At 49.0% G+C, this 12,281-nt stretch overlaps 1 protein-coding gene across 4 annotated transcripts in view; it reads left to right on the top strand.

Annotated features, from left to right (window-relative positions):
- SLC4A5 (solute carrier family 4 member 5) overlaps positions 1 to 9,639 on the top strand; it is a 99,690-nt gene extending 90,051 nt beyond the window's left edge. For 3 of the 4 annotated variants that reach the window (XM_037064865.1, XM_037064863.1, XM_037064864.1), the window contains 5 exons: positions 2,054 to 2,122; positions 3,124 to 3,297; positions 4,499 to 4,654; positions 7,389 to 7,456; positions 9,431 to 9,639. In XM_037064865.1, coding sequence (XP_036920760.1) covers positions 2,054 to 2,122; positions 3,124 to 3,297; positions 4,499 to 4,654; positions 7,389 to 7,456; positions 9,431 to 9,596 — 633 coding nt within the window. In that variant the 3' untranslated portion in view covers positions 9,597 to 9,639. Of the gene's footprint in view, positions 1 to 2,053; positions 2,123 to 3,123; positions 3,298 to 4,498; positions 4,655 to 6,239; positions 6,325 to 7,388; positions 7,457 to 9,430 lie in introns of all 4 variants that reach the window. The other variant, XM_037064866.1, reaches the window with a different exon arrangement.
- Positions 9,640 to 12,281: the final 2,642 nt, after the last annotated feature.

Here is a 12,281-nt window from a genome sequence, read left to right as displayed (position 1 = left end):
GACGTTCCTCTTCCTCTCTTTCCCCCTCCCTTCCCCTCTCTCTGAAAATACGTAAATAAAATATTTTTTCAAAAAGTTTTAAAAAAGAGCTTATTTAATTTTTTTTGCAGATGTAAGTTTGCCCATGTTTTCCAGATTAGGAACAGCTGAGTATGAGAAGCACCGAAAACTTAGCCCGGGAGCTGCCTGCACAAGACCACACTTCAGCTGAATCTTTAGTTCTGGCATATGTAGCCAGCAGAGGAGAGGCCCCTGACGCTACAGATTTCAGAGAGTGCCAACTGGACCCAGTTACTAGTGTTTCATTTAGTGTTTCTATATCAGTTATTAACTACACCTGTCTTTGTACCAATTCCTCCAGTAGAGCTCTGTTCTGGGGCTCCTCAAATTTTAATGTCTAAAAAAACTCACCTGGAATCTTGTTAACGGAAGATACTTGACACAGTATGTCTGGATGGAACCCAAAGTTCTACGTTTTTAACAAGCTCACAGGGGATGCTCGTGATGCTGGACCAGAGACCGTACACTGAGCAGCAAGGAATGAAGTTCTCTCTCTCCCCCTCCCTCTCAGAGGATGGCTGCACTGATGTAGACACAGTGACGTTTGTTGTTAGAGGACCAGTAGTAATCTTCAGTCCTTCTAGCGTCAATTTGCGAATCTTCGGTTGTCTTGCCAGATGAGGGCACTGCGGGGTGAGGCACCCATGCGTCTGGTGGGCAGCAAACTTCCCAGTCCATCCCAAACCCTGAAGTTTTGCTTTGCTTTTTGCTCGCACTTTGCCACAGCTCTTGGAGACTGTGAATTTCTACATGCTGTCTCAGAGGACCTCCTGAAAGGATCTGAAGCCCCCCTCCCCCCAGCCCCATGTTGTTCTCAGATCTCAGCCTCCAATTCTATAGGACGCTGTGATGCCCTGGTCTGTGTGGGACTGCAATCATTGTCGAGCGCTTTAACAGATGGCTAAAGCTGGCGCCTAGAAGCACCTTTTTGCCACTTTACTGTGTCATTAGCATTGGAACAGGGCCTTTCCCTGAGGCTCCAAGGAAGATACGTGCTGATTCGTCTGGAATTCTGGATCATAGCCCCATCCCTGGTGGGAATTCAAGGTCCTGGTCCAAGGCCTTGGGATTTGCTGGGAAAGTTTCTTGAGCCTGCAAATAACAGGACTGGAAATCATCTCCTAGGCTGGACGATCAGTCACTGGTCACTAGAAATTCTCCAAGACCTAGCTGGCTTCTCCTGTCTGCGACAGTTTCCACCCTTGTGAGAGCAGAGGGAAGTTGTAAGCCGTCTTAAATTTGTGCTAGTACAGACTGCAGCTGTCATTTATTTAAGGTTTTATTTCTCTCCCAATCGATCCCACTTTGAGAGTGATTAGGACAGTGTTGTCCATTTAGATTTTCACTGTGTGTCGTAACCAGGCAAAACCCTCAGAAGCCCTGTACCAACGAGCGGTGCCACGGCCCAAGTGTCCTCTCCTCCAGCTCAAATGTTCACAGCACGTGGGTTTAAACCGCGTGGTTTCTTCTATATTTTTATATGATCCTGTGTGATGTGTGAGTTTTGTTAATCAGCAGGCACTCCCTGCTGGTGTATAATATTATAGGTCAACTCACAAAAGGTACCCTCCGCCCAAGCTGAGAAACACAACTTTGGGGACCCCTCAGCTGAGGCTGGAGGTGAGAAGGGACAGACAGGAATAAGCAGGGAACTTTCTATGGAGCTTTCTCGTGTTCCAGAAGCTATGTCTTCAGATCACATGGCTTCCGCAGGGCCTGCAGCAGGGGACCAGGCTGGGCGAGCTGCTGCACACTGGCCTGGCCACCCCAGGTAGACGAGGCGGCAGAGAGGCCCCGAGGCCATCTCCCTCCCCACTGGCTCCGGATCTGATCAGCCCCTCCAAACATCCAGCTCCTTCACCGTCCTGGGAGAGCCCAGGAGGGCGGGGCCGCCCGCGTAACTTGGCAGATACTGTCACACAGAATGGGGCAGCCAACGGCTTGCCACAGGCAGAGGCTCAGTCCAAGGCTCTGCTTCCCCCTCTCATTGCAGTGCATCCCCTTGCCAGTGCTGTACGGAGTCTTCCTCTACATGGGCGTGGCCTCCCTGAATGGCATCCAGGTAAGGCCCTCCCCTTCCGGTCAGCCCTCCAAAACTGGGCCCAAGTCACCAAGGCCCGAAGGGCTGATTTTTCCAGTTCAATGAAACAATAATAGTAATAAGAAAACTACCATTGACCATTTGCCAAGTAAAATATCTATACCAGGCATTTTGTAGGTGTTATATAATTAAATCTGTATAAGTACGTCCTCTGACACCAATTTTATAGATAAGGAAACTGAGGCTCAGAATTCCAAACCCAGATCGGGCTGACTCCAACAAGCATTTCACCCCGTCGCTGACTTCTCTAAGGCCCCTCGGGCAAAAGAAAACATTTTGTTTCATTCTTTATCTTCATCCTGGAACACCAGGATGTTTTGAATTATTGACGTAATTAAGTTGCTTTTTTCTTTTTCTTTTTCTTTTTCTTTTTTACTTTGGACAAGGCTCATTTGAGGCCAGCTGCAGGGCCGTAGCCCTCAGCCAGGGCCCAAGCCCCCTCCCTGGCACACAGTAGCACACCTGTTACTTAAATTATTACCTGTAGATATCTGTAATCACAGGCAAGACTTTAGGTGACCAAGTATTTGCTGGCATAGAACATATTAGTGGAAATAAGGAGTTTAATGGGCTTGATAGCTTCTAAGTGCACTACAGAACTTTGGACAAGAAAACAATGAGCTTTGGCCTTTTAATTATGGTTCAGGTAAGGGCCCCAAATTTATGATAGCTATAAAAGAAATCTTATCTCACGTAGCCTCAAGTCTGAGAGTTCTAAATTTAAATCAATGTGTAATCCTGTGGGTGGCTTACAACACATTTGGAATTCCCACCCAGAGGTCTCCTGCTGTGTGTCCTCCCGCACCTCCAGTTCTCTTTCTGTGCATCCTTAATGCCTGCCCAGGGCCTCCTGGTTGTGAGGCCCCACTGCACCAACCCTTCCCCAGAGCCCCAAACCCCAGGCAGCCCCCGCCCCCATCCCCGACCCCACTGCTGGCTGAGCCTCTTGCCGTCCTCACTAGTTCTGGGAGCGCTGCAAGCTCTTCCTGATGCCGGCCAAGCACCAGCCGGACCACGCCTTCCTGCGGCACGTGCCCCTGCGCCGGATCCACCTCTTCACCCTGGTGCAGATGCTCTGCCTGGCGGTGCTCTGGATCCTGAAGTCCACAGTGGCTGCCATCGTCTTCCCGGTCATGGTACAGTGGGGCCTGCGTCCCCCTCCTGTTGCATGGGTTCGCCCTGGGCGGGTCTCCACGGGGAGGTCCCCCCTGGCTTTCTGCTCCCAGATGGCCTGACTCTCTCCTCAGACAAGCACAGAACAAGATTGGGGTTGCAACTCCAGGCACAGCGGGCGGGGGATGTGGAGAGGAGGGCAGGGGAAAGAGGCCTGAGACCCGCAGTGACAGTGCACACTCCCACCTCCACCCAGCCCAGGGGGCAATGCCCAGTGAGAATTCAAAAGCACCCCCCCCCTGCGCCTCCCTCCCCCCCCCCCCCCCCCGCGCTCTGGGGCAGGGTGGAGAAGCTAGGCACACACAACGAGGAAACTAAGGTGCCCACTGCTGAAACTCACTATATAAATCCTCTCACCATTCAAACTAAGTGAGTTGGAAAAGATAAATGGGGGGCAGAGGTGCAGGGTGGGAAGAACTAGAATCCGAGATCAAGAACTCCAAAGTCCCATGTCATTTACCTGCCATTTGGGGAAAATGCATAAGAGTCTGTGACTATTCTAGCAACTTTTATTATGTAAGTTTGGAAGTATTCCAAAATAAAAAGTAAAAAGAACAAAAAAGCCTGAAACATATTGCCTCCAGCTCCTGAATAACCCGGCCAGAGGGAAGCAGCCCCAGGCCCCAGCTGGGGGACTGGAGCCAGTGAACTAACACTCAGGGACAGCCCTGCGGGGCCCCCAAACCTGCAGGGCTGGAGTTGGGGCCAAAGTGTGGACACAGAGGTAGGATTTGAACTGTGCCCTCCTGGGAGGCGCTGTGTAAGTGATTTTGACCCAGGCCCCCTTTGACCCACTGGGGTCCTCAGCACCCTGCAGTGTGTGTCTGGTATTGGTAGCCTGACAGGTGATGATGCAAACACAAGTTTGAGGAACACCGATTTAAAGAATAACTGTAGTTCTCCAGCCCATGGTCTCCACCAGGCTCCCCACCTCAGCCACCACAGGCTCTGAGTCTGTGGGTCACTGATAGGCCTTGGCACCCGCCTGAGGGAGACCCAACAGGATGCAAGGTGGGCAGGAGGTGAATGATGGTTATGGGAGCCCTGAGATGCCTCCAAAGACGCTGACCGGAAAAAGTCCTTGAGCACGGCTGACTGAGGAGAAAAAACTGTGCCCACGTTTGGGAACTCGAGCCTGTGATTCTCGCTGAACTCTCACTGCAGATCCTGGGCCTCATCCTCGTCCGAAGGCTGCTGGACCTCGTCTTCTCCCAGCACGACCTGGCCTGGATTGACAACATCCTCCCAGAGAAGGAGAAAAAGGAGACGGATAAGAAGAAAAAGAGAAGGAAGGGGGCCCGCGAGGACAGTGACGAGGAGGTGGGGAGGATGTGAGGCCTGGGCCTAGAGGAGAGATCAAGAGACCCTCCCTCCACTTCTGATGGGGCCTGGGATGGGGTGGCTCCCCAGGCGGCCAGCAACCCAGACTGGGGTGCTGAGAGCTTGTCTGTTTGTGTGACTATCCTCAGGGTGGGCCAGGGTGAAAGACCCCCACACAGGGAAATGTTGGCTGGCCAAGCCCACTCTTTCCCATTCCTATGGGCCCTTGGGGCCATTATTAGCAGCAGTGCAGTCCACTGAGGGAACAGGCCAAGCCTGGCTCCACGATGGAGATTGTAGGGACCGACCTCCAAAGAATAGAGCAGGCTCAGGGGAGGGGTTTGAAGGGGGCTCACTAGCTCACTGAGCTCCTGGACAGATGGGAGGTCTGGGGACAGGGTCTGCTTGGTCCGGCCCCTAGGGTGTCAGGGAGGGAGGTGGGGGAAGAGGCACAGGTCCTCAGTGGAAGGGGAGTGGTTACATTTTGCAGATGCCCAAAAACACTCCATGGCCCTGACTACCCTTCCCCTCTCCCACGTTTCCTCTCTACCCCAGCCCCCTCCCAAACACTCAGGGAGTCATAGACGGGAATCCAGTCCAGGACTTACAGTAAATCACAAAATGTTAGGCAAAAAGATGACCTAGTTCAAGTACTTATTACAGATGATGAAACTTCCCCCAAAAGGGAAGTGATTCACCCAAGATGGACATATAGCTAAATGTCTTTCAGGGAATTAAGAAAACCATTCCTGACTCTGAGGCTGGTGGTTCCCAGTATACTAAGCTGCCCATGACCCCTCCCAACACCACACCTGGCTCCCTTCCTCCCAATTTGGCTTAAAGCCACAAACCTGCATCATCCTTGAATTTTCCTCCTAGAGAAGCTGCCTTTTGCAGAGCAGAACTGTTCTTAGGCGCATCCTTGCTGACTGACTGGTGGTGATTAATCCATCTTCTGCTGATAGTGAGAAGCCCAGACTCCTCAGGTCCTTAATTACTGTCCTCTTCCAGGAAGGGAAGGGGCCGCTGCATTCATTCACGTTTTTCACTGATGGATAGATGATTGGCAAAGAGAAGTTCTGAGAACAAAGAAATGGAGAGTCTAAGTGCCTTTTAAAGACAAATACTTATTCTTTCATTGATTCATTCAATAAGTTTTGAGTGGCTACCATGTGCCCAGAACTATTCCAACTAGTGTTGGAAATATCTCTGGGTTGTATGATATATTCAATGGAAAGCTAACTAAATATCAGTGGAAAAACAGGATTCAATTTACACAAATTTATTTTACACGCGTCCTTACACAGCTATAATGTGAGGTTGCTTCCAAGTGATTGGTCACCGTGACAGTCAAGACTGTTCTGAGTAACGCTCCTGGAGAGCCCCACCCTGTCTGGGACGGCGGGCTAGCCGAGCGCTGCCCCTCAGTGGGCCCAGGAGCGTTCGCAGCACCCGCTTACGGTTTAGTCTGGATGCGAAGATGGTAGTTTGCACCCTGTGGATGTATGTATTTTCCATCTTGGCAAGAAAGCCGAAGCTATTTCGTTGGTGGTGTTTATCAGCTTTTCCCACTGTTTCTCTCCAGCCCCAGTTCCCTCCTCCCTCAGTTATAAAGATTCCCATGGAAAGTGTCCAAACAGACCCCCCCAATGGTATCCACTGCATTGCCAGTAAGTAAAACACGCGGTGTCTCTCCCTTCCTTACTACTAACCCTTCGCCTTTTCCTCAGGGAACTTCCATCCTTAACTCAGGAAATCTAATGGTTTTAGATGCTAGAGGGCCGCTGTGCTAGGCAGAGCCCAGACAGAGCTGCGCCTTGAGGACCGGGCTCCAGCCGCAGGGAGCCCAGCCTCAAACCAACCCTGCTGTCTCCAGGGCCCTGTCTCCACTGCAGGCCCAGCCTCTCATTCCTGCCTTTCCCCGGGTGCCCCCAGCTGCCTGTGGCACCTCCTGGCCCCCTCTCGCGTTGTTTCAGACCACACTGATCCAAACATGACCTGCTGAGCCCCCCATGTTTCCTAGCAACTGTTGAGATGATTGAGAGCTCAAACCCAAGCTGAGTTGTCCTTTGGAGAAGCAGGTGGATCACATCTGGACTATAACTTAGAAGGTCTAAGTAGCTGAGTTGTGATTCTGTACAAATCGCAAAGCGTCTTTCACCTGCTGAAAGGGAGGCTGCCTGGGATGGGTGCGGTGCTGCTTATGAATACCCTGGGGGACTCTGTTGCTGCCTTTGCCCCCTCGCAGCCTCAGCTCCCTCTGGGTGGACAGTCTGTCACTGAGACAACACAGCTGGAGTTCCCAACCTGAGTCCAGACCCCATTGCCCCTAAGATGGAGCTGGTCACTTTCCTGAAAGACCCAGACTAGGGATCCCGCCAGCGCCCTCAAGGGCCCTTCCAGGGCTTCCCATCCCTCTCTATCAGATAGCTCTTGGAGCTTCTCATTCTTCTTCCCTCCCTCCTATTTGTATAATTTGATCACCCTTTCTCACTCTTCCCTGGCCCTCCCCACACCTCCCAGTTGCCGAACCTGGCTGAGCCTTCTACCTGAAGCAGTGACTAAATCACCCATCCCTGCGAGGGCCTGCATTCCTCTTATGTAGGGACAGCCACGGGGCTAGAGGGCTAAAAGGAGAAGGAATGGGTGAGGGAAGAAGCACTGGAAAAGGAGGGTATCCTCCAGTGTCATCCTCAGACCTGCTCCACATCTGACATTTCAATTTTCCTTCCAGGAAGAAGATCTTCCAGTTGGAGTTACTCATTCTGATTCTTCCTTCAGTGACTCGGAACCTGATCGCAGGTAACGATGAAGTGTACTCCTCGGGTGTTGGGTGAGAAACTGAACAAGGGCAGGGAGGTTGAGGGACTGCGACCTCCCAGACTAGCCAGTGTCTCAGCACAAGGCTTCTGTGGTCCACCACGGAGAGACAGGCTGACAGACCTGACTGATGGGAGTCCGGTAGCAGATCCGTCGTCTTATGAACCAAACAAAACATAATCGCAACACAAAGAGGTATTCAACCTTAGAAAAGGAAATTATTATAAAGCATTAGGTAAAATGAAAAGTAAAAGTAACTACTGAAAAATAGAAAGCAACAAAGAGGAAAACTAGATATGACTAAAATATATGTATCGTTGAAAGCCAGGGTAAAGGAACTGTTAGTGAACATCAGGTAATCTAATGCTCTGTAGAATAAAGCAATGGGTAATTAGCAAACATCAGAACAGATATCAAGGAAAGCGCACTAAATATCAAAGATTAGGTTGAGATAAGAACAGTCCAGAAAGGATTCTAGACCTGGATCCCAGGATCCCCTGTCAACAGTGGGATTCCTGCCTCTTCTACTCAGGAGGCCACCCATGGAGACAGGGGGACTCCTTGGTGGCTGAAGACAAGCAGGGCTCAGAAATGGAAAGGCAATTCAGAAACAAGAAAGCCGGCCTCAGTCCCCGAGAGGGAAGGTGGGAGGGGCAGAAGGTCCTCCTCTGCCACTGGCGGAAATCTCTGTGCTGGGCCAACAGTAACAGCACAGGCTACCCAAAGTCTAGAGGCAGATAAACCTCCACTCACGTGGCACTCCTTTGGGATATTTTAGGAAACATGTATGGGATCTTGTGAGTTATAAGTCAGAGCTGTTATCACAGGCTGGGAGGGGAAGACACTTATCACCAGTACAAGCCTCAGAGGCTTTGGGCCCATGGCTGCTCTGGCCCAGGAGTATCACATATCCCTGTTCCGCCTCCACTGCCGTCTCACCCCACCTCCCCAGACAAGGCGCTTGCACCCTTAAGGACACCAGCCTTTATATATAAATGTGTTAAGAGAAAAAGAAGTCTGTCTGTCCTAATTTATCTTCATTTTGAAATAGCCTACACTAAATTGAATCTCTGATTACACCAATTTCAGTCAGTGGAGAGAAAATGTAGACCAAGACATTTCAAAAACACTGTTAAATGATACCAAGCGGGGGACGAGGTCAGAACAGGAGCAGATTTGGTAACTGGCAGTGGCACCTCCCAACCACGCTGGTGCGTGACTGAAGCTGCGAAAGCCGATGGAAGCAGAGACCACTGAGTAGCAGGATTCCGTTTCGGGGAAGAGACATGATCTAATTTAACAAAGGTTAACAAAGGTTAACAAAGGTTAAGCATCCTGCCTGATCTCCCAGGCAGGACGCCTCCCTGATCCCTGGAGATTTAGAAAGGCAGGCACGTGAACAAGGACACCCAGCACCTTGTGACCAGAACAATGGAGCACATGTAAGAGAGACAACAGCCATCTAAGGGGCAATTTGCCTTATCTGGAGCACCTAGGAATGGAGAGGGCAGAGAGAAACTGGTATTTCGGGCCATGAGAACAGGCCGGAAATACCACCTGAAAACACAAACACACTCAGGGCAAAGAACGCAGGGGTGGACGTGGCGGTCACACTACCACCAAACGGGAGCATGAGCGTGGGAGCTTGCGGTGCTAAGGAGCTTGGACACTATGTTTTGAACAGTGGGAAACCATGGGAAAACTTAAGCAGGGAGACCGCAGACAGATCTGTGGTCCAGAAAGTTCACTTTGGCAGTGGCGTGAAGAACAGGGTGAAACAGGGCAGGAGCGGTAATGAAGCCGGAGACCAAGCTGACGGACTGCTAGTTCCCGCGATGTGTTGAGATTTCATAAGCAAAGAGAGACCTCCTTGCATTTAGAGCCCTGCCCCGGGGGGATAGCTTGAAAAACACCAAACACTAGACAAATCACGCTTCCCTCCTTTTTCTCATTCAGCATCACCTTACACTTCAAAATTTCCTGTCCAGCTTCACCTGCTTTCAACTACTCACAGAGCCCAGTGTTCATGGTGCCGCAGGTGAAGATAGAGATGGAGTCGGACTGTGACTTCACAGACGTGGACATGTATGGAAGAGACGCTGAGGGCGAGACCACCCTCTAGGTCACGGCACTCGCATTTGGGGCACAGGGGTGGGGGCTGGGGGTGGGGCACGGCTTAGTCTTCACTGTGAGGGCCTGGGCCACACAACACTGAACTCCTCTGAGCCTGTCTCCTTAGTCACCAAACTGTCATTATTCTGCTTGATAGAAAACTAGAGCTGTCGATGCAAAGTGCTACTTAGGTGCACAACTGCCCCCTTCCCTTCATAGTTATGAAATAAATAAAGCATTATGCCTTACTTTAAAACAGTCCAGCATAGAAATTATAATCTTTCTTTTGAAATGAAAAAAATGCGTACCTTCCAAAACCATAGTTAAGGTGAAAGGGCAATAGTCCATTTTTATTGAAATAAATTATCAGTTGAGAATGTGCTTAGATTTTAAAGTGTTTAGGTGATTTTTGAAAGAACAATTAAAATACTCATACTGCAATAAAACAAGGTTGAAAAATTTGTCTTGCAAGTTTGCACGTTAAGAAATGCCTGAGGGTCCTGTCTTTTCTCTCCATCTCAGCCCAGTTGCTAAGGATCGTAGGAACAGTTTGAACTGCCTGCGTGAGGGCCTCGCCCTGGCACTGAAGTGTGAGTGAGGCCTGCCAGATTGAAAAGCCAGTTCCAAAGTGTGTTAAAGAAACAACCAACACATTTGAGAAGATACATGTTTTTCAAATGGTTCTTATTAGAGTAAAATCTGAAACCACGTGAAACCAACACAATGATCCTTTGCATTAACATCACTGGTTTTTCATGTGCAGAATCAAATTTCAGGGCCGGTGGGTAGGTCCTTCCTGTGAGAGTTTTCAGTGGCCTGATTCCCCAAGCCGAACTCCCACTCACATGAACATTGCATGTTAGGCAGAGTTGAGGTCAAATTTTGGAAGATTATAACTTTGTAATATTAGATAGACTAGCACTTGAAGGGAATGATTGAAAGCAAGTTGGATAGGGGAAACCCTGTTACTAGTGAAGCAAACCCTTTCCTCGTAAAACAAGATGTCTTTATCTTCCGTCCATGTTTAACCAACATCGACCATGTGTATTTAGCAGCTGCGTGCCTCACAGCCACACTGCATGCACCATAAAACCAAGGATCTGAATCCTGCGTTAATCTCTTTGGTTAGACCTACTACATTTACTCCATGACAAATGCAGGTGCTTTTTCTTTATTTCTTCCTATTTTTTAAAAGACAAATGACACTAGACTGTTAACACCTTGAGCAGCAGAACAGTTAAATGTCTCTGTAATTCCCAAAGCTTAATACTGGTCCATGGAAAGCTCTTAGTTGTTTATTAAATTAAATCTCAGAACTACCTTCCAAGGGATGCTGCCCAGAGGTACAGCCCTAAACCTCTACGCCTTCGGATAGCGCAGAACTACTTAGCTGCTCACTAATCTAGAACCATCACCTGAGTTTAAGCATACATTCTTTATCTTCATCTGTACCAATCTGGGAGAGCTAACATCTACCCTTAACATTTTACTTTCAAAACTTGGCTGATTTGCAATAGTACTTTGTCCAAATTGAATTGTAGAAATGTCACGGATTCAGGAATAAATGCACTTGATTAATCAAACAAGGTGAAAAACTACAAAGTTAAATGTTGTTGTTGTAAATTGATCACTACAATTTTCACCTTATGTGTCATTTATATTTTGTATATACACAAACACTTTGATGGCTTTTAACAGGCTGACACATTACTTCTCTGTGCAGTAGGTCTGTACTTTTTTCCACTTGTAACTACAATTCAGTAAAATATGATGCCGCCTGCTCATCTTGCTCCATGATTAATAATTTAGGTAAGTCAGCAGGCTTGGCTTACAGACACCAGCTGCATCTCACTTGCAGAAACATCTGCAGCAAACTATCATCTTCTTCACCTCCAGAAAGCTATCAGAATAAAGTCAGCTGGCAGAGGCGGGGGGCAGGCCAGCTCCTCCTTGTGCTCCTCCCTCTGTCGGCCTCAGGCTGCGTGGAGCAGGAGCTGCTCCTGCCCGCATGAAGGGCAGATACCGGGTCCTGGAGGGGAGCGCATAGGAACCTACGCTAGCCTGGGAATGTGCACGGCCAAGGCCTTCCAATCTGTCACCTCAAACACACACACACACAGAAAGGGAGGGGGAGAGGGGGAAAGGAGAGGAGAGAGAAAGTCCGTTATACCTTGTGATATAGGACTAAACGGACTAAGGTGGTTTCTCCACAGCTCTTTAAACTGACTTAAGGCACAGGTGTGGGTATTACCAAATATACAAACAGCTACACTGATTACATCCGATGAGAAAAATTAACTATGATTATGTCACAACTAAGATGATACAATAGCAGGAAGATGCAGTATTTCAGAAACTCATTTCAGACTAGTCAGGTTTTATTAAAACAAACAAACAAAAATCTTTAAACAGAAAGTCTGATTAAATCCAATATTAACTCAAGGTCTCACAAACTTGTTGGGGAAAGCCAATAAACAGGTGCATCGGAGAATAGCAGGCAGCTGCTGACAATAATTCTTTGGTGGAAAAGTGAGCTGCATACTTGCACCAGCCGCCCTAATGACCACCACGCCCAGGGCTTATTTTTCAAGAGCAGGTTTCAAGATCTACCAGAAAAAACCGCACAGACAACCCCAACAGTACAAAAACTTAACAATGAAGTTAAGGAACATAGGAAAGATCAAACAGAACAATA

Source organism: Sturnira hondurensis, unplaced genomic scaffold, assembly GCF_014824575.4.
Source record: "Sturnira hondurensis isolate 20B ecotype Veracruz unplaced genomic scaffold, ASM1482457v3 Scaffold0015596, whole genome shotgun sequence".
NCBI lineage: Eukaryota > Metazoa > Chordata > Mammalia > Chiroptera > Phyllostomidae > Sturnira > Sturnira hondurensis.
The sequence above is the reverse complement of the archived record's forward strand: the minus strand, read 5'-3'. Positions and strand labels throughout refer to the sequence as shown.